Source organism: Agrilus planipennis, unplaced genomic scaffold (genome assembly GCF_000699045.2).
Source record: "Agrilus planipennis isolate EAB-ADULT unplaced genomic scaffold, Apla_2.0 scaffold41, whole genome shotgun sequence".
NCBI lineage: Eukaryota > Metazoa > Arthropoda > Insecta > Coleoptera > Buprestidae > Agrilus > Agrilus planipennis.
In genome coordinates this window covers 319,576-343,066 of record NW_020442445.1, presented here as the reverse complement: position 1 = coordinate 343,066, position 23,491 = coordinate 319,576, and the positions used below count along the sequence as shown (strand labels likewise).

The 23,491-nt window shown below is 33.7% G+C and overlaps 1 protein-coding gene across 1 annotated transcript in view; it reads right to left on the bottom strand.

Annotated features, from left to right (window-relative positions):
* The window catches only part of LOC108733603 (integrin alpha-PS2), a 173,424-nt gene that overhangs the window by 118,503 nt on the left and 31,430 nt on the right, over positions 1-23,491 (bottom strand). The window contains exon 2 of the mRNA XM_018464836.2: positions 5,441-5,562. Coding sequence (XP_018320338.1) covers positions 5,441-5,562 — 122 coding nt within the window. The remainder of the gene's footprint in view (positions 1-5,440; positions 5,563-23,491) is intronic.

Here is a 23,491-nt window from a genome sequence, read left to right as displayed (position 1 = left end):
TTTTTTGTTTTAACCTTTTAGCCGAGAAATACTTTATGTAAAGCCTGAAAAGATGGCAACCCTACTCGGCAGTGTGCGGTACTCCACTGGATCAGAAAAAAAATACCGTATAAGCGCCGGTAGTCGTCTCATCTTTAAAAAGTATACATTTTTTGTACAGAAATTCGTGAATATATTTAATTTTTACCAATTAACCTTTTTGATATATAAATTGTAAATCATGTCTACATTGATTATACAAAGATGATTTGACTAAATCGAAAAAAGAAAATTAATTTGCTACTGACGATTACCAGCTAAAATAAACAAAATTTTATGCTAATGAAAACGAAATTCATTTTTTTGTGATAACGAAGCACAGCTGCCATTAGCCGTTGGTCATTTATATGTAAACAAAATTAACAGCTACTTGGAATCTACACTACTTGAACCGAATCATAAAATAAACAAGAATATTCTTATAATAACGAAAAACACATTTAGATACATATGTATAATAAATTATAATTTAATTGGCAGGTGCTTTTTGGAAGTATGTTGGGCACTAATATTTCACTTCCGATATATGCATACTTGTATGTTCATTATGATTAAACGAAAAGAATTTGATGCCCTGTTAATTCAAATACCACTATTTATAGTTGGCAATAAACGATTTTTATCTAAATAGGTAAAAGGGTTAATAAATAAAACTTATTATAGGATATAATCGCTCTTAATTTGATTATCTTTAGAGAAATATTTGAGATAAGTCTTACTAAAAGGCTTTTTCTCAATTGAGATCTATAAAGTATAATTCGCGTTTCATGAAGAAATTACTAATAAAATAATAATCGAAGATTCCTAGCATTTGCGGTTAAACCAACTATATATTAATGAAGAATTCGTAACACTTGCGGTCTCAGGTTTTACGGTCAAACCGGTGATGAACACTACTCAAAGTTTTAGTGTTTATAGTTAGAACCAATAATGCAGTAATTCAGAAAATTTATGAGTTACAGTGTTTGCGGTCAAGTCAAGTATTTGCGGTCAAATATAGTTCAGGAATCTTAGCATTTGCGGTTAAAACCAACAAACTCGCCGGTTTAATGTTTGTAGTCAAACCATTGTTACAGAAAAGAGTCCTAGCACTTGTTATCATTATTTGTGCTCAAATCAATGACATATTAATTAAGCACGTGTCAAATGTAGTTATTTATTCGCCTAGTCTTCGTCTATTTCAACAACTGAAACTATTTTTGCTTTCAACACTGGGATGATCCGTATTGCATGTATAGTATAAGTACGACATAAAAGCGTATAATGTAAATATTTCCATTCACGTAATGTGTGGTCTTGTAAGATCGCATATTACAAACAGTAATTGTTAATTAACTGTCAGCAGGAAATTGCTAACAAGCAAAACTTTCCTAGTTTGATACGTGAAAGAAAGTATTTCATTTAAACCAGGCAATAACTAACGATGTATGACACTACAATTACCATTATAGGTACGTTATGAGATAATGTGTAACTAGTTTGTCTCTTATATTACTTATGTACTTATGGATACTGTTGCTATTTTATTACTCTGTAAACATTAACTGACGCAATATTAAAGGAAGATAAAGTTCACAAAATAAAATATGTATTATCCAAAGTTGGACTGTACGCGATTTCGTTGGCGAAGAGATCATGGGACCCAGGAAGAGCAAAAAGCAGAAACAGGAATCATCGCCTATTATATTATAAACAAGACACTTTTTATATTCTATTTACATTTTGAACCACATAATATTAAATCTCACAAATATCATCAGCAAAATGATACTGAATCGTAAGTTAATGAAAGTGTAAAACATTGCAAAAATATTGAAAGAAAACTTAGGTACCTAGCGTCAATAAAAAAACTGAAGTTAGGGAAAGTAATGGTATAATAATAATCACTGTTACCCACTGGAACTCCGTACAAAGCAACTACTGAAATTTATTAACTTCGAAGTCATAGGGACGTTTTTGTAATAGACACGAAAAATTCAAATCGTACTTTTCACCGTATTTTGCAGTTTGAACGTCAACAATGGAGATGAAGTAAGAGCAGTAATAACAATGTGATCTAAAGAAAAATTCATAATATTCCCTTTTCTGTTTAAACAAAAAAACCGGAAAAAGTAAATTTATGGATTTCTTATTTATTATTGTAAACACGACTTATCTCCACGAAAACTCAATTAAAAGTATACGTTTTGTGCAGATACTCCTTTTCACTGCAATCGCGACTCATCATCATAAAGTCGTCAATCCTAAGACTGGTTGGACACGCACTTCCACTTTTTCCTATCCTGAGCCAATCTTCGTATTTCCTTAAAACTAGAACAACCCACATCCTTAACAATTTGCGAACAGTAACCTAATCTAGGTCTACCTTTACTCCTCTTAACTCCCGTTTCTACCTCTAATATGTCTCTGACTAGACCTTCATGCCTGAGAAGGTGTCCTAATAACCTATCTCGCCTATTTCGTATTGACTTCCGTAGAGTCTTCTGTTCTCCTATTCTTTCTAATACCTCTTCATTCCTAACCTTCTCTATCCACGGTATCCTCATCATTCGCCTGAAACACCACATTTCGAAGGCTTCTAACCTTTTCTTTTCCGCCGCACCCACTGTCCATGTTTCGCACCCGTATAGCGCCGCGCTCCAAACATACACCTTTAACATTCCTAAATTAATCGCAAGCACAGAAGTGATTTCTTTTTATTGAAGGCGACTCGCCCCTGCGCTATCCTCTACTACTCCTTTCGTCCTGACTTATCTTATAGAAAGGGCGGCAAATTTAGACTTAGTCCCGCAGGGCAAAAATTGACCCTCCGCCACTGTCCGATTAGCAATTAGCACAAAATAATAAGAAAATGTTCGTAAGTTATTTTTAGCAAAAGATCCGAACACGGTCCTCACTTGCTTATTTGTCGTGACGTTCGGAGGTCCATTTAGTCCATTTGTGCAAAATTAATGACTGGCATCTTTCTCATTAATATCGGCCTGATGGCATCCTCGCGACGCGTATCAAAGGCGAAGGACTCTGCCATAAAGTGAAGTTAATGCAGTTAATAACAGGCCACGGCCAGGATATGACCACGAGGCGCAAGCTTTAGCGTTTAATGTAAATAGTCACCTGGAAATTACCTCGCGCAGCACGACGACGATTTACGAGATGTCTGCACTTAAACACGCCGAACCATATGGTTACCTCTAAATAATTGATCAATGTGAATGTGACACGCAAATGTACCGGGAAGGAAAGATAATAGAAACATTATGTACCTATATAAAAAAAAAAGAACCAAGTCATTTGAAAAGGCATATAGATAGAGATGACTTAACAAATGCGTTACTAAATGAAACTTTGTCTAACCACTTACTTTAATTGGAAAGTACATAATGTTAGTGCATTTGGTGCACTGATGTGGGACCTCAATCCAACAAAGGAAAACTTTATAGCAACAATGACATTTCTCATGCGAAATCAGAATGAATTCTTTTTTTTATTCTGGTTTTATTTCCAATAGATCAAAAGCATAATTTTTAATCTTAATTTGTGACAAAATGAAAAGTTTCCAATTTTTTATATTTATGAAGTCACATAATAGAGCAAGATCCTAGAACCGTCAGACATTAGGTACTTATTTTCTGAGTAGGGTTAGTATGAGCTTTGAACATATGCATACCTGTTAACTTGGACTTACGATCAATTTGCAGATATCAGGTGTTAATAAAGATTTTATAAATCTGAGTGGGGATTTTTACATAATGCTTCACAGAATATTGTTAAAAATGAATAATCAACACTGCCAGACATTTCCCGTCGATGGTAATTTCTGCCAGACGTTTCAAAGTTTGCAAAAAAAATGATGATTTTACTTATAGTCTGATACTTAGAGAACAATATCCATATTTTTTGTAAGCAGCAGTCCAATTTTAGGGGCCAAATATCCCCCAGACACAATTAAAATTTTGCTGTGAGTATAAGGGCGAGCGCAATAATTAGATTGTTTTTTAACACAGCGACAGTTAAATAGTGTCTGGGGTATGTTTGACCCCCTACAGTTGGTTTAGCTGCTTACAAAAAGTATTAAAGTAGTTCCCCAAGCAAATTTTTTCGCCAACTTTGAAGCGTCTATCAGAAAATACCGCGGTCGGGAAGTTAATTATTAATTTTTAACAATATTCTATGAAAAATTATCTAAAAATCAGCACGCAAACTTTCAGAAAAATGAGTAACATTTTTGCGTACTTTTAGCTTCTGGTATCTGCAAATTAGCCGTCGGTCCAAGTTAGTAGATACATACATACTAACATTACTCTATCCCAGTGTTCGGAACCGTACGATAATTATCGTACACATACGATAGTTTCATGTCTACGTACGATGTACGATATCATATTATTATCGTACGCAGTTTGTACGATAATTTTCATGCATTCAAAATTTATTTTATTCTTACCCTCATGTAGTCATGTAGTCACTAACCATAGCCTAAGGTCAAAAACACCCCACTAACATACCTCCACCCCCTATATCTTGTTATATTTAAGTATTTTTCTATCTATTATTGATTATTGATTTTTAATTTAAAGGGTGGGGGTAGTTCAGGTCTGTCTTTTTACACGATAAATACGAGTAATTTACTAATTATAGTGATTATTTTGAAAAGTACGATAATTTTGCTCCATGTACGATAATTCTAAGCTACAGGTACGATAGTTTCCTCGCTTCAGGTTGTGAACACTGCTCAATCCCATCCATTTTGTCACACAGAAAATAAGTAATATATGACAGATCTAGGATCTTGAAGTATAACTCAGAATGGAACAAGCAGTATATAGAGACATAAAGCTTTGAAAAGACCAAGATTGGGTAGATTTGAACAAAAATACATCAGTTCGGTGGATGGATTCTATTCAATATTCCTCTACCCACTAACATAAAGGAGTATGCCTTTTTAAATCACGTTACTTTAGTATGCGGACTGTGCTTTTCGCTTTCGAAAAAATAAATCACTTTCATGCTTAAAAACCGTTGAGCAATTGAGGTGTGGTGTTGTAGGCGCATGATAAAAGTATAGTGGATAGAAGAAATGAAGAAGTACTGGGAACAGAAAGAGAACAAAGGCGGGGGTTATGGGTTATGGAAGTCATTAAAGAAAAGAAAAGTTAAGGTGGTAGGATAAATACTCGTTGAGACATAAAGACTTACTAAGAAACATATTACAAGTAGAAGGGCAGAGAAAGACCTACATTACAATATGCTGTTCATAAATTTAGTTAACAATGTGGGATGTTCTAATTGTTTTTAAGTAATGCAAAGATTAGCTCAAGACAGGAAAAGGTGCGTGTCCAACCAGTCTTAAGACTGACGACTTGTACTGATGATTAATATTTAAAATTAATGTTTGATTTACCTTTTGTGTCAAAGGGTAGCTCTTGGCAGGTATCATCAGCTCGAATACTACACCTAAACACGGCTCCACCCTTCGTAACACCCTGTTGAGCCGTCTGGGCTTCCGGAGCACCAACTAAAACCCTGGAAAAGAGTATAAAAATTAATAACGTAAACTACAATACAATATACAAAATTAAAATTAATTTAAAGTCCACCTATCTTCCCAGTTAGCTAAAATTGTACGCAATATCTAAACAATTCTTGAACACATATGTTTCACGATAGATTTTTCTATTTTGACATTTACACTTAACAAACATTCGTTTGTATTATAAGTTCGCTAAGTTTAATGCATTTTTTTTCAATTTTCACTGTATAGTGTGCAAAAGAGATCACAGAGTCAGTACAATTTTACAGTCACTTTATAGAGCATAGCATATTTTCCCGAATTTTATGAATAGAAATACCTTATTTGGAAGTAAATCCATTAGCCAGACGCATATAAATCAGAAATAATCTATAATAAATTAAGTCAATTATATCTCATTTGTGGTAGACAGTGGTAGGTAAAATAGCAGACATTAATTAGTCGCTTTCACATGTATCTCTTTAACGCCGGTTTCTAGATAAATAGTACGGCATAAGTTATCTGAAGAATCGGAGGAACGAAACCAAAGAAATAATTAGCATAACAAGAATAACTAATAAAGACATTCTTGTAAAGGCAAAAGGCAGGAGCCAGTTGGGCTACTAATTATCCATTTCTCTACAAGACGATTAAACGTAAAAGCCTTGTAATTAGAAAGATAAGACCCGAATAAATTAATAAGTGCAGATTCAGGGTACGTTCTAACCTCAATCAAATTGATGGAACGTACAAGATTGGAATGTAGCAGTTACATAGTTTACGTTATCGAGAAGACGTCGGTCGTTCAAAAGCAAATCATTCGGTTTATTGGTTAAAGTATAAAACCAATTTGTATGATATAGTTAGAAATGTATTTTCCGTGTTTTTATAAATGACTAATTGCAAAAAGTTTGTCTCTAAAAAGGTTTGATGATTCAGAATGAGATATGCTCACTCGGTAAGTCAGTGGATGGTGTTCACCCAATGTTTCGTCTGTCTCTTTGGGTGGCATCTTCTGCTCCTTAAGGAAGACAAGTAAAGAAGCTGATGAAAGGAAAAGGAGTAAACTAATCTTGTTATTTTCGTTAATATGAAAAACAAGGAAGTAGTCAGCATTTTGCATGGTTCAAAGATGGGTCACACCGTTGTATACTTTAAATTCCATATAACTCATGGCAATGTAAAACTACAACTAGTTATACATATAATTTCAAAAATACTTTAAAACATCGTGATACTCTTAGTGCATTAGGTACCGAGGTAGGAAAAGTCAACTGTTTCAGACCTTCACGGAGAAAAATTAATTTTTATGACAACGCAAAAATTACAATTCTCGATTGTAAATAACTGAATTTGCCGTAGAAATAGTAGAATTTATTAGGTAACTTGTAATAATCTCAATTTTGACATGTTTATTTAAAAATTGTTTCAAGTTTCTTAATTATTACAATTAAATTTGTAATATCAACTATTTCAATTTTTACAAATTCGGGTCTAAATTGCAATTATCATTATTTTCGCTTACGAAGAAACGAGCTAGTGGGACAAATTGTAAAAATCGCTTAATATTTAGGTAAATTTTTTCATTTTCTTCGTGTTGCGTTTATTTCCTCCTCTATAGTGCGCATAATATTCTATATGATTCTTCGGTCAGGACAGGAAATTTTCTTACTTAAGTAATCTAGCAATTATGCTTATCAAGAGATTCATTCGGACAATGAATTAAACATTCTTGCATCAAACGTCGCATAATTTTTCATTAAGCAATGCCCGTTAGGAAGTAATTATAGGGATAACATTCAAGGTGGACCATAACTTTCATTGCATGAGCCTCGGCCCAATTGGACTCATCCGTACCTATATCCCAAAGCCTAGTCTTAATCTAGCCCTATTTTCGGCCCTGATTATAAAGTTCTTTCTATAATAATAATAAAAAATGGTAGCTTGCAATTTCTTACATCATGTAGTATTTAGAAAATGACTGACAATGAGAGATATATAATCTATATGTATATAAATCAGTATATTTTTTTAAAACCTTAAACCGATATTTTTTTGTCTAATCAAGTACTTCCAATATGATGAAAAGGCATCGCGCACCTTTAATTCATTTATTAAATTTGAACTGTGCACAAGTAAAAAAAGGATTTCCTGTAAATTACAAACATAATCCGAGGATATTTTAATTAAATCATAAAAGAAAAACATAAAAAGTTCAAAACAAAAAACAAAAATTCAATTTATAGTAGAATGAAGATTCGGGCTATAGGGCCGCGGTCTAAGTGAACTATTCCGTCCAGACGTTTCGTCAGCTACTGCGGCTGACATCCTCAGTGGTAGTGCTGCGCTGACAACGTGAACGTAGATTATATTGACAGAGACACCCCCTTCGAGATATAATCTACGTTCACGTTGTCAAGGCTGCACTACCACTGAGGATGTCAGCTGCAGTAGCTGACGAAACGTCTGGACGGAATAGTTCACTTAGACCAAGGCCCTATAGCCCGAATCTTCATTCTACTATGGAGTCCGGCCGTGAAAGCCTTCGTTCTTAAAAAATTCAATTTATTTTGAACTACCTATATGCTAATAATATTCTTCCAGTTTAATTTTGAGTTTAATCAAACCGTTTTGAAGAAGTGGTATTAAACATTGAGGTTTTGTGCTGCAAGTTCAAATGTGTTCTTGTTCTTAAGTTTATTAAAAAATCGAGATCAAAAGTGATTTTGATCGTTAGTACCTATCGCGCGTTGGTCCATATATGGATCGTGAATTCGATTTTACAGACGTGAAAGCAGCGTGACAACTGTCTGACATTAAAAGCTCATCGATAATAAATAGTCGTGCGCTTTAACAAATGATAATCCATAAATTGTCGATAACCTCTCGGGCTCGTCGTAACAGTTATTATTATGTGTTGTGACTCTATAACCGGCAGGTATTAAGTAAGTTAACTACATAACATCGCTCGATAATTTGATGGATACAAAACGGAAGCAACACACCTACAAGAGCACATTAATGTACGTATTCGTTTCATTTGATGATGAGAGAGCAAATCAAACTCAATTAACAACGATGCATTTATCTTGCCCATTAAGCTTAAAAATGGCAAGCAATGTGAGGAATAAAAAACAAAACAAGATCCTTTGGGACGCACAACAATCGCATCGTTTACCATTTTGGAATCAATTTCCCAAGAATTAAAACAATACACCTAAAATAGCATAAGAAATGAAAATATTCATCAGAACTTATCTCCAAGATTTTTCAAAATTTTTAAAGTCTTATTTGGAAATGGCAAGAGGGCGAATAAAAAGAAGGTGTTTGCCAATTTTTCCTAAACTCTCTCTTTGATGACAACGTTATATGTCATGATTGAAGGGATAATATTAAAAAAAATGTGCAATAGTTCAAAGGAGTGTAAGCATGAGCTAAATTTTTGTGAATAATTGAACAACAAACGTTCGACCTTATCCTGCTCATTTTATCAACATGAACAAGTAGCCAATATCGTAAAAGTTTCGTCATGCGTTTCTTTGGGATTGAATCCTTTTTGGGATCAATTTTGAATGCAATCGTCATTTTGACTATGTTCCTTTCACTCCTCCGAGAACGTTATTTGCAACATTATCAGTATTAGGTACTGATGTCAGTAGCCTACATCTTAAAGACTCTGTCTCTATGTCGTTCATCATCTTTTTGGAATTGAGTCCCCCCATGCTCCTTCAACTCCTTCGAAATTGTTATTCCCAACATTGTCACCATGCTCATTCAATATCTCTGAAAGAATCAATTCCAAAATTAGCAGTAGTAAAAGGTAGCCTACATCCTACAGGCTTCGTCTGTATGTAGTCCATTTTTCTTTTGGCATTGAATCCCTAATGCACCTTCAACTCCTCAGAAAGAGTCACTTCCAACATTGTCCAGTATTAAAAAGAAGCCTACATCCCCTTTGGCGTCAACCCTGAGTACATATCTCTTTTAGACAATATATCCCTTCGACTCCTTTGAAACTGTCATTTTCATTATGAGTATTAAGAAGTAGCTAACATCCTACAGGTTTTCTCCATATATGGTGCATCTCTCATTTGGGATAGAATCTCTTTTGACGTCAACCCTGAGTATGATACTTATTTTGACCCTGTTCCTCTAACTGTTATTTTCAACATTTAAGTTATTCTTGACTAGTAGGTAAAAATTTAACCTCATAAAGATAATAATAACTGATCGCACTTGATGGTGATAGTGAATTTGCAACTAAACTACTTATAAGTACTCGAAGTAAAAAGGAACTCTTTTCAATAATTCTTGAGCATTATTGAAGCATACTCTGATGGCAGGTATTCATCAAAAGTAACAATTAATACACACAAAAAATTCTACGCCTAATAAAGTATTGTGTTTTTTTTAATATAACCACCACTGCATACTCGACTTCGTTTCATTTTAATGTCACGGTCGGTATCCAAGTTGTTTTTATGTTAATAAAATAAAAAAGAATAATGTGCAAAAATTTTAAACTGAAGAGATAAAATTCAGTGAATCTTTTGTAAAAAAACTTGTTCCTGACATTTAAAAAAGAAAACGCAGCGAACGGTTATTAAAGTTTATTTTGTAATTGCTTGAAAATTAGTACTGAATGCGACCGCTCCAATCAACTCCGGAGAATTGTGAATTAAAACTAATTGTCTTCATATAAAACGGGCTATTTAAGACGTTTAAGTTAATAATTTTAATGTCCCTTTTAAGAAATCATAATGTGATATGAGCTGTGAACATTGTATTGCAATAATTATAGTCCATACGCGTATATTTTTATAGCATACTTTCTTCTTCGATTGTTAAATCGCAGAAGTAATTGTTGCTTATTTTCTTAATAATACCTATTATTTTTTCGAATATTTGAAGAATTCTTTATACAATTCATTATTTACTTCTGAATCAATTCTTTATTGGCTTAAGTAGTAGGTTTGACCAATGCAGTAACATCACCAACAAAACACGTACCAACTAAATTCAAAAAGTAATATTGATATTAAACTCACATGCCCTTTAATAATTCTACGATATAATTTACTTTCGAGAATCACAGGTCAAGTAGATCTAGAGTTACTATCTCTAAAATCTGGCAAGTAGGACCAAAATCGTGAACACCCCGGATTTTGGAGCTTAGAACCCAGACATGTCAAAAGTGTTTGTTAGTGTTACTTAGTAAAATAATATAAAAGAGACCAACCCAGCATCGATACTACTAAATAAACTTACTTAACAGTACAGACAACGCCTACAATCATTCAACACGATGAAATTCAACAAGTACCAGCACCTGCTACTAAATGTACTGCAGCGTTGACCTGGCTACAACACTTCATTCGTGTTGTCTTTTCCTACAATAAATACGAGATCTGTCCAAAAAGTACCAAGGTGGCTTCACCATATGCCACAGTCAACATTCGGAATGCGTCAGCGCACTTAATTTTGTTTTTCACACAAAATTTGATACAGATTCTTTGAAGTGAAGCAGTTGACAAAAATTAGCTAAACATTCAACAAGGTCGAACTTGTCGGTATAAGCGAGAGACATGAGTACCAACATAACACCATAAAAAGAATCGAACCCGCTGAAATTCAAAATTCGCGATACTTTTTCAACAGACCCTGTATATCATAATATCGCATCTACTTATTCTAAACATATCTAAATCGAATGCAATTAAAAGGTGGCATTCATTAAAAATATTCTATCTTAAAAAAATAAAGTTCTGCAACAAATACATAATACATATTAATACTTTTTGTTAATCGTAGATAGCATTTCATATCAATAATACTACAGTAAGTCACAAGCACATGGGCACATCGCTTGCAAAAAGAAAGCAGTTTTTGTTTTGGTATAAAATTTCCCAACTTGTGGTAATTAACATGTTCTCAAATTATTTGAAACGACGTGGTATATTTCGTACCCTTGGTTCAGCTTCATATAACCTACTCTGTCCTTAGTTAAGTCCCAGTGGAGAAAATCAATCGCAAAAATGTAGGTTAACATCAGACGCTATATTCAGGCGACTGACACATTTCCCGGAAAAATAGGACACAGTTAAAAATGCGCTTAATAGTGTCGTGACTTCCTCGTTCATTAAGGAGCGTTGAAAAGAGCACGGTACATTAGTTTGTCAATTTGCCCTTGTTTTTCACGACTTTTTTAAAATACGACGCACCTTTTCGCTTTTAAGATGTTATTTTTCTATACTTATATGCGTGGTCAAATAAAAGAAAGAAATGTAAGTTACTAATTCCTAACAGTTTATATCGTTAAACCTTATCGGTTTTTATTAATGAAAAATTAATTTAATCAAATAATAATTAATTCATTTTTATTTTCGAACAAAAAAATAATTAAATTATCCAACGTGCTTTACAATGACATCTATTAACAATTTTTATAAAAACATTTCGTATGATAATGGCTAATTCAGCCACAATTACTCAACAAGAAGTTCTTGGTGGTTCAGTATCTCATTTGACACCATCAGCACGCCGGAGACGGTTCCGATAGAACGGCCAATATCCATTTGCAGCGTTCGATTAATATAAATCTCGGAATCGTCTACGGTGTGCTAATGAGATCAAATAATATAGAAATTGCTATTAAATTTCTACATCTCATGTCACTCCCAAAGAAGTTGAATTTCAAACAACACTTTCTTAAGGAACCCCTGTTCCATGGAAGGAAAAAATTTTACTCGGCATTGATTACAGTCGGAGCACCGCTTGATAAATATAGAGATAACTTGAGAAGATGACAATTTATTGAGAGATTATGTGTGGGTCAGTTATTCAACGACATACGGCAAGTACTCTTAATTGATCTCACTTTACAACGTACGCTAGGAACCATAAATATATGAGCCAGATAAATCATTTTGAGTTAAACAGATATTTATAATTTATTTGTCGATTTTATACCTATTTACAAAGTTTTCTGGCATTTACTACTTATAATTCCACGTATATGTACATAGTCAGTCTTTGGTACTAGCAATTACAGTTGTGGCCATTAAAAACATTGAATCCAACACGAACCCTTGTTTCGCAGTCAATAGTAATTATAAATTAAAGTTTACAAGCGCACACTAAGCTATAAAGTTGTTCTTTCACTCTTACACTTTACATGAACTAAAAAAGTCTTCTAAATATATTACTATTACAAGTGAATGTACCATAAATACATACGTGTTTGTAAATAAGACAGTTATTGGTTTCTACTTTCACCGCAACATGCACAAAAAAGACAGCCTGAAATGGGTTACAGGGCTAATTTGAACAATAACAATGGGTATGTGCAAAATTAGAAAGGTCAGTTCTAAAGTACCTGTCGGCCACAAATCTTCCCATATGTGGGTGGTGTAAAGTATGCATTCACTACGAGTTAACTATCTACTACACTTGTAGTTACTTTGTCTGATCGGACACTGCATAGTAGGTACTGCGGTAAGGGGTTTCTCTTAAATAGGAACTGTAGAAGAAAGAACTTCACTTATTTTAGTTAATTTAATGCTCTTTGAATTATTTTATTTGGAGAAAAACCAAAAAAAAAAATAGATCGCTTAAATGTATAAGTATAAGAAGGTGTGTTGACAGTACGCCAGTGCCAGAACTGGTTCGCTAAATTTCGATCCGGCAATTTTGATGTCGAAGATGCACCACGTTCGGGAAGGCCGGTTGAAGCTGATAAAGACGCGATAAAGGCATTAGTTGATGTGAACCGGCGAATAACAACACGTGAGATCGGATTGAGGTTAAATTTATCAAATTCAACAGTTTATGACCACTTGAAAGGCCTGGGATTATCCTCGAAGCTCGATGTATGGGTTCCCCATGTTCTCACAGAGAGAAATCTGTGTCGCCGCATTGACGTCTGCGATTCGCTTCTCAAACGTCACGAAAATGATCCGTTTTTGAAGCGCATCATCACTGGGGACGAAAAATGGGTTGTATACAACAACGTCAAACGCAAGAGGTCATGGAGCAAAAAAGATGAACCGGCTCAAACCATTTCCAAAGCCGATATTCACCAAAAAAAGGTGATGCTGTCTGTTTGGTGGGATTTTAAAGGAATCGTTTTTTTTGAGCTTTTACCGGATAACACAACGATTAATTCGGAAGTCTACTGTCATCAGCTGGACAAACTGAATGATGCACTTCAACAGAAAAGGTCAGAACTAATCAACAGGAAAGGTGTAGTGTTTCACCAAGACAACGCGAGACCTCACACAAGTTTGGTCACTCGCCAAAAGCTTTTACAGCTTGAATGGGATACAATGCTACACCCACCATATTCTCCAGACCTGGCACCATCGGATTATTATTTGTTCCGGTCACTCCAAAATTTTTTAGACGGTAAAACCTTCACCTCAAATGAGGAGGTCAAAAACCTCCTCGATCAGTTTTTTGCCAGCAAAGACCAAAAATTTTATGAGCGTGGAATTATGCTACTACCAGAAAGATGGCAAAGGTGTTGGACCAGAACGGTCAATATATAATTTAATAAAGTATTTCTTTATTATACGAAAACTGTCTTTCATTTCCACAAAAAAAAACGAAATGACTTTCCGAACAACCCTATTGATACTTTTTCTAAAAGTTACGACAATTTGATGGTGGTAAATAACAGCAATAATAACAATTTTACATTGTTTTCTAATATTTATTGTGATTTTGCTTATACTACACAAATCGGTTAGTAAAATTCTAAAATATATGTCTGTGGGCTACCAAATATGAAAGCGTTAAGTCGGCTGAAACTACCGCTGCGTGTGTAATAGGTCTTAAAGTTGTTCTTTTGAAAAGAACTACTGAACATCGTGTACAATATGGGTATTATTATTCAAAAATATCTAAACACTATCAATTGAACTTCGATAACCCTTGATCAGAAACTACCATGTTCAAATTAAATGTGGACAGGTACCTATAATATGATCATTAACCTTATTTCGATGAATGGAGAATTATATCTCCCCCGTTTCTAAAATTAACGAATCTAAATCTGTTATACGGTTTGAAAAGTTGCCAAAGCTAATGAATCAACCTCCTGTAGTATATTTTTAGGCGATCTTACTCAGGTGATACTGCATGTACAAGTAAACACTACAACCTCGTCACCGCTTCTGTTTCACTCGATTCAAATGTTATTGTTTTAAGCCCAGATGAACACATGTTTGCAAAGAAACAAAACAAAGTTGATGAGGTATTGTTTCGTAGGTATAGAAGAACAATTTTTTCAGGTTTAATGTAAAATAAACAATCGCATCAAAAATAAAATCAATTAAGCTATTTTAAATACTTCACATACATTGACCCATATTGTTTATCTTAAAAAATGTGTATAAACGCAATATCTTTACAAATTTAGTTCCTTATTTCAAAAACAATTCATTTATGTGCATTCTGGTGAATCAACAACAAATTAATCAAATTTTATTGCCTATTTTCTGCTATCTTTTATACATAAAGACGGTGAAATTGCATTCGTACTGTACACACCAAGGGCCAGATCAACAATGTTTTTAGCGAGAAGTAGAAATGGCCAACGAAATTCTCAATTACCTCTCAGTAATCAATTCTATTCGAAACAGAATAGGTAAGTCTAATTTTGGAGAATCCAATATAGAAGTTTCATCATTATAACATATGCAAATAACTTGTCACCGTGAGTATCATTCTCATGTGTAAAATTTGTCACTAAAAGTATAAAACACGGTAATATTAGAACATTAACAAACAATTATGATTCATAATTCTTAATAAAGGTTTAGTTCAATAATGTGTTTGTCGAACTAGACCTATTAAACACTGCTACTCAGTGACTGACTAATTTCAAATGAATATGATTACAACAATGACTTAATAACTATTTTTGGAAAGCAAGTGACTCTGTAGGTAAATTTTGTATTTACGTTATGGTTACTAACGCACAGTAATTTTATACTGGTTTTAAGATTTAAATTGGAGCCTTTAAGGTCAAGGATAGTAAATTCTAGTTTCTACGCCTACTGTCATTCTAAACATTTCCATAAAGAACCTAGGAATGTAGTTTTTTTTTTCATTATTTACTTAACTAATTGTAAAAATAAACGCATGTTGTTTATAAAAGAATACTTTTGCATTTGCAATTATTCGTTTCCTCATTTGTAAATTTATACCAAATAACAGAGTACAGTACTCCATCTCTTAATCTGGTCAACTAATCAGGAACTGATCACCATACAATATGCTTTCTTTTGGTCCAGCTATCTGATCAGTTTCTAGTCAAACTACGGTACTCTATCTGTTGGTCCAGTCATCTGATCAGGAATTCATCAATGTATAGTATCCTTTCCCTTGATCCATCTATCTGATCAGTTTCTGATCAAATTACAGTACCCTATCCCTTGATTCAATCGTCTGATCAGTTCCCTATCAGAATCTACTACTACGAATCTTATTACAGTTTCGGTACGTTGTTTAAAGCAAGATTGTATCCGATGTTCTGAACTGGATCATAATACAGAATTTAGTTTTTTCTTTTTAACTGGTCCATTCTGTACGTAATGTTGTTTTCAAACAATAAATTTATTATTAATGTTATGACTAATTATTTAACGTCAATTAATGTGTAAAAACAAAATTAATCCTGATCCTTTAGCAGGATCGGACATGGATCTGTTAAATGGATCGGGCATAGATCTTTGAAATAGATCTAGCATGGATCTTTCGGACGGATCTGGCATGGATCTTTTAAACGAATCTTGTGCGGATCATATATGGCGTGACGATTTTTAATCATATCCGGACTAGGAAGCCTGATTAATCCCTGACCAATCTTTAGGCAATTCTGACCCAGATTGGATACTATACTGAACTAATTTCCAGTCGGGAAAGTATGTAACATGCTATATGCATCTGTGGATTGATTAGGTTTAGTCAACGCTGTGAAGATTCTCCACGAGTAAAATTTGAGTGCTATACAGGTATATGATGGACAAACGGTCAGACAGCAGAGATCATTGTATAAGGGTTCCCTAATCTTATTTCGAAACGTGGAACCCTAAAATTTATCCTCACTTTACCAATTAACCACTATAAATAATCGTTGAGATTGTTATCTGAAAATATGCATTTTCATTCAGGTTTATGCAACATTGAAACAATCATACGGGGGTGATTTGATACACAAAAATGGTCGAACCAACATAAAGAAACTGTAAGGTTCGGTTTTTGAAATTTGTCTAGGAAACCCAGAAAATATAGATATGTATTATGTCTAATATTATCAATGTATTTCGTACAGTTACCATTGGAATATTTAAACGTTGCCCACCGTGATTCTTGTTTGAAAAATATTGTTAAAATTAATTCAAACATACATACAAAAAGACAATACATAACATATATATTATTATGCACGTATGTATAGATGTTCTCCTTGATATGCTGGTTACAAGTCCATTCTAAAAATGGAAATTGAAATCTTGTTCGTTCTTTTCGTGAAATTCGGGTCGTACATACGAGTGGGGTCGCCTAAACACAACCTGTGAAACCTACAATTCAATGACGTCACGATCCTTATTAGGTTGTGTAGCTTTTTTGCAAAATTCACAGCCCGCCTGATCTGACTTTTACTGCCTAACGTGAATGTCGCGACAGACGTCGTTCTTTCTTTCTCAGACGGACAGACAATCTTTGAATGTGCCTCACTCATTTTCAGTACATGTATATGTATAGTATAATATATATATATCTATATATAAGTACATATGTGTGTAAGTGTGCATCTATGTTGACGGTAAAATTGTTGTTGAAATTATCGGGGTATCTGTGACGATACCGCTGACAGCAAGAAAAACTCATTCATATTAATGTGTTGAAAACAAGTCCGAAACAAGAAGAATAATGAATACGGTATACGCTTTCGGATGCTACTTATTTCTTACTGCTACGTTTACAAGTATAGAAAAAAGACTACATAACGCGATTATAACGTTTCAGATCAATCAGGTGGTTTAACGCCAATTGAAACCCTCAAAACCAATTTACAATTATAATTTATTATAAATCTGTCCCGTTCTATTTCCAATCGCGGTCACATGATAATCTAACAAAATCGTACGTTACAATAGTTTCCTCATTGTAATATTGTTAGAGAAATGAAAATGGAACTGTAGTACATGAGTAGGCATTCCACAGTGTGAACATCTCCATTATGCAAACAATAGAAACCCTCAGAAACAAACAGATAACAAATCCTCATCAAAAGGCCGTCAATCATAAGACTATACAGGGTTTTCATACAGGCGAATGGTTAGAAATGAAGAGGTATTAGAAAGAGTAAGTGAACAGAGGACTCTGATTGGCCCTTCATGCCTAAGGTGTCCTACTAACCTAACTCGCCTATTTCTCATTGACTTCCATAGCGCCATCTGTTCACCTACTCTTTCCAATATCTCCTCATTTTTAACCTTTTCTATTTACAGTATCGTCATCATTCGCCTCTACCACCACATTTCGAACTATTTTTTAATATTTCATTTAAAAATACCCACACGAACTATACTCCACGGTTACTTTATAATTAGTTACATAACATATTGATGATAATATAAAAATAAATACAATGTTTTAAAATTGTAAATATAGCACCATTTCTTCAAGGTGATTCGGTTGGCTTAACGTCTCGAACGAAGGCGAACAATTTCGGTAGCTCATTCGATTATGAAATTCTATGTTTGCAGGTTCACTTTCGATTCATACGGTAGTCACTCTCGAAAATAAACTTGACAGTGACTTAACAGTTTTATTTTCAAGCGATGCACAAACAGATACTATTTTCAATCTCAACGTTACTTGCTTCTCGACTTGTTTCAAATTACATTACAAATTAATTTTAACAAAGGAAATACACACATAATAAGACACAGCACAACAAAAAATTACCTTGACCCCTTCCTTTATTCTAAGCATGATTAAGAAGGTCAGTTACAAATTACTGAAGAAAGTGTTCAGATGTTTGAAAATTAATTCTGAGCCGGCGAATTCCAAAATCTAACGAGCGGAAGTGCCGTAAGAAAAGCATTGGGAGATAAGGAGATTTGCCCCTAGATATCCTACTAAAGTACTATAAAAATGCACTCGATATAGAACATTTTATTACACTTTTATTTGCTGAAAACATACAAAGTTTTCTTAAGGTTTTAAATATTTATCTCTTACAGTTTTCCAATCGATTATTTTATATTTAAAACCTTATATTAGAAGAAAGGGTTTTTAATTTTGCATCACACGGTATCATTTAAGATGAGTCATTCCATTTGATAAAAAAAGGTTATTTGTTTTACAAGATTGTCAAAAGGTTAGCAAAAAAGAAACAGTAATTCGTGCTATAGCGAATTGTCCAAACAGCAAATTTTTAGGTTCTACGGTTTAGAACAACTCAAATCATGATTTTTTCAAAAACAGTTGAATAACTCAAAAACTACTAAAGATAGATTGAGGGAACTGTAAACAAAGTCGATCTAAAATTAAACACAAAATGTAAAAATATACAGGGTGTTCCACTTAAAATAACTAAGTTAGGTAGTATACCGAAAAAATGTATATTTTCTATATATACAGACCATATGATTCCATAATACTTTCATAAAAACACAAATAACAGAGTTATGGACGAAATCGCCTTAGTGGAACGCCCTGTATACAGTAAACTAAAAGTTTTTCGATTTTAGATGTCTATCGCCTTAGAATTTCTCTTATACAGAGAATTCCTAATAAGCTCTGTTCTCAGAGCTTTCAGTACCTACACACTCAGAAAAATGTAAGAAAAATTACTATAGCGTTGTAGAGGTCGTTTTGTAGAAAATGAAACTCAAATTTGTAGGAAGGTTAACTAACGGTAAACGTAAATGTAGTAAGATTAAATAAATTTTGTAGAAAATATAAAGATAAAATGTAGCAATTTTTATTGAATATTTATTTGCGTTTCAGTTGTAAACAAATGTGCTACAATTTTGTATATATTTTTTTAATTATTGTATAGAGATATGCTACAATGAAAAGTAATTTTTAAGAAGAATTTGCAGTGAATATTCTTAAAGTAGTAGAGAGACAAACAGTTTGTAGGAAAAAAAGTAATTACAATATTATATTAATTTTCATTACAACTTGTTTCTGTCCCTATATTCGCTGCTATTTGTAATGAAAAGTTCTACAATTGTAGAAGTTTCTTCTACAGTTTTCTCTGAGTGCATAAGACAATTTTCTTCGACTGTACTACCGTTTCGAGTATTAATTTTCCAACAGTTCGGTTGGACTTAATAATAATATTTACTTGAGCTAAATTTTTTGAGAAAATGCAGCTTTGCCAGATGAATAGAGTCATCGTTTTAAAATTCTTCACACGCACGCACGCGCATATTATACACACACGCGTTCATTACGATCGCATAACTCTTTTCTTTTCGTGTTGTTAAAACAATAAACTTTACGTCCAGAATAATAACAGCAATTCTATTATTAAAATTTGGGCTGTGGCTTTACGCTTTTCAAAACGAATATTAATTGAGGAAATATGACATACTTATGAAATCTGACGGTATCACAGGCCAGAACGGAAATGCATTTTTAATAGAATTTCTTAGAAAATGCAGCGGTGATTCAACAAGCGACTAAAGAACTCACGGACCTTTGAAAAGAAACGTCTATATTTTAATAGACTTCGTTAAACTTAATAAGGGAAGAATACTTTTGTTTTCTTTTAATTATAAACAAGGAGGCCTAGTCTGATGCTGCTACGAGTTTAACAGAAAAGTTTCTAAAGGAAAATCTGAGAGGTCTCGCCGAAGCATTTATGAGCATCTAGATTTACATCATAATGACAAATACCTTCATTGAAAATATGTTTGATTTTAAGTCATCTAATTCAAATCAAATAAAAAAAAATAAATAAAAATTTTCGTATGTAAGGAACGAAAATGCAAGGAAAGAGTGAATAAGAGACGAAAACTTAGAAGTGGCTGATTTTCCGCATCTAGGAAGTAAAGATATAAAACAAAGGACAGCGCACGGACGAGTCGCCCTTAATAAAAAGAAGTCACATCAATGCTCGCGAAAGGATAATTTAGAAATTTGAAAGATTATTAAAAGTGTATTAGATAGAAAGATTAGAAGCGTTCGAAATTAAGTGTTACAGGAGAATGAGGAGGATACCATGGATAGAGAAGGTTAGAAATGAAGAGGTATTAAAAAGAGTAGGAGAACTACGGAAGTCAAACAAAAATAGGCGAGATAGGTTAGTAGGACACCTTCTCAGTCAGAGACATATTAGAGGCAGAGACAGAAGTTAATAGGAATAGGGGTAGACCTAAATTAGATTACTATTCGCAAATAGTTAAGGATGTGGAATGTTCTGGTTTTAGGGAAATGCGAAGACTGGCTCAGGAAGGAGTGGAGGTGCGTGTCCAACAAGTGGCAGGTACCCGTGACAATGTGTGTAAAAAATTTGATGATGATTAGCTGAAAGTTGAGGCGTAAAATCTTAATCAACAAACAACCAAACAAACTCACATTCGCTTTTATAATATTAGTTTGGGTTATCACCACATCCTTCCATAATAATTTAAATCTATATCTTGATAATGAAGCTCCAATTGGAATGTAAAATATTTATCCATTATCCTAGTTAGTTAAGGATGTGGGTTGTTCTATAATAGTTTTATGGAAATGCGAAGTTTAGCTCAGGATAGGAAAGAGTGGAGGTACGTGTCCAACCAGTCCTAGGACTCACGACCTTATGATGATGATGATGATGATGATCCTAACAAAGGCAAGTAGCTGATACAATGATATAATAATTATGTCCGAAATTATTAGCGTGTAACGTTGTTGTAGTGACACATCTGCTAATTAGTGACAGTATGTAATTATTTTGTTTGTTTAATATAATTTAATTGCTCCTAATGGCCCATTACACAAACTGTATCGGGTCCACTTTGCTCCGTAACAAATAATTAGTAGCTTTACGAGAATGTTATATATATCAGTTATCGATCAAAAAAGCTTTTTGCATTGGAAAATAATCCTACGAAAACAGAATATAAAACAGCGAAATGTGCGTAATTAACTGGTGCGAGTAAGTATGTGTGATATTATGGAAAATTGTTTCTCAGAATTCAAACACCTGTTACAATCAGTAGTTCCTATACGTTAATAAACAACCAAAGATAGAAAAATGGATACAGAATGCGTGTAGGAAATGCACATAATAATTTCTATGAAAATACTCCAAGACTCATCTTACTAAAATAATGAACCAAGACTAAAACCAAGACTGGACTAGTAATTGGCATAAGTAGCAAGTTTATAAATTATTAGATAGTTCTGACTACAAGAGAAATGGGAAGAACGTGCAAGATTTTGTCAATCTGAAATTTGTTGTATGACTTAATTTTGCAACATTGTTGTAATCACTGTGCCTATACTTTTCAAATATAACGACTATGACATAAGAACAAACGGACGAACAGAATTTTGTTACTTAGTGACTTGGTTACACAAGGCTAAAAATTCTTACTGCCCGTGTGATAATATTGAAAGGCTTTGATTTCAGGTTAAGAAGCTTTTGGATCAATATAAAATTAATGTCCTTACAGGAAAATACTCAAATCCAAGAAAGCAGTTATTTTCAATGTATGTACTTCTAAGTAAGTACGTGATACAAAGAGCTGCATTCGAAGAAGAAACTAAAACTAATTAGAATTCTTCGGACATATTCAAGGTAGGCGCTACAATCGAAACATTGATATAAAACATCTTATGAATGTATATTTTAAGTACTTGTACTCCAAAAATCACTTTAAAACTTTAATTAAAAGATGCTACCAACTACTTATACTGCATTAAAATTACGAAGTAGTTTTCAGTTTAAACTTACGATAATGCAACATTAATGTATTGGAAAGGTACGGTTACCATAAAGGTTCGAGTTTTCCGGGATTGTTTTGTGGTTTATTGCTTTCTCCCGTCTGGTCATTTAAAGAGATTACGTCGTAAATTTTCAATAAATAGTACTATTTCCTTAAATAAGAAATAATACTACAAATACAAACACAGTAAAAACAGTCAATTTTTCAGATGTTGACTAACAATAAGAAAAAAATTTCTGCGAAATGTGTTACTTATTCTTTGTACGTGATCGTCAGAACGATTGCGACATTTTCAAGTCATGACATCAATTTCTACTTAGAACTTTGCATCCAATGAGGCCAGACAAATATTGAAGATATTCGTTGCTGGTGAAGTGTTATTTATCTTACAATGCCTTCAATTGTCAAATAGGATGAAAATAATTTGGTGTGAAGTCTGGACTATACAGGAATGGTCGAAAACGTCCCATATGAATTGTTTGGGAAGACCTATCGCCATGTATTGTCATGAATGAAACCCACGACCATCCACTGTAAAGTCCACGCCTCGCACCGAGTGATTTTCACTTCTTTCGACAATTGAAAACAGTTGGATGAACAAAGTCACAAACGGTCATTGGCATCTAATTTGACAGAGAGCACCGAAAAGTCAATATTGCGATATGACAAATGTTCAAATTTTAGTAATAAAAGCATTTCGTTGTGTTCTTATGTCATCGTTTTCTAGTTCGTCGGTGGTCGAAAAAAATAGCCGTCGTACCTATACGAGGGCGGTTCAATAAGTACCCGTGATAGAAATGAAGACACCTCTTTTTTTTTATTTTTTTTTTATTTTTCAACATAGTCTCCTTTTAGAATAATACACTTCTCCCAACGACCCTGCCATTTTTTTACCTCTCCAAAAAATAAGATTTGTCGAACTCTCCAAAATCCCCCCTATCTCGGCGATGACTTCCTCGCTGTCTCGGCGATGACTTCCTCG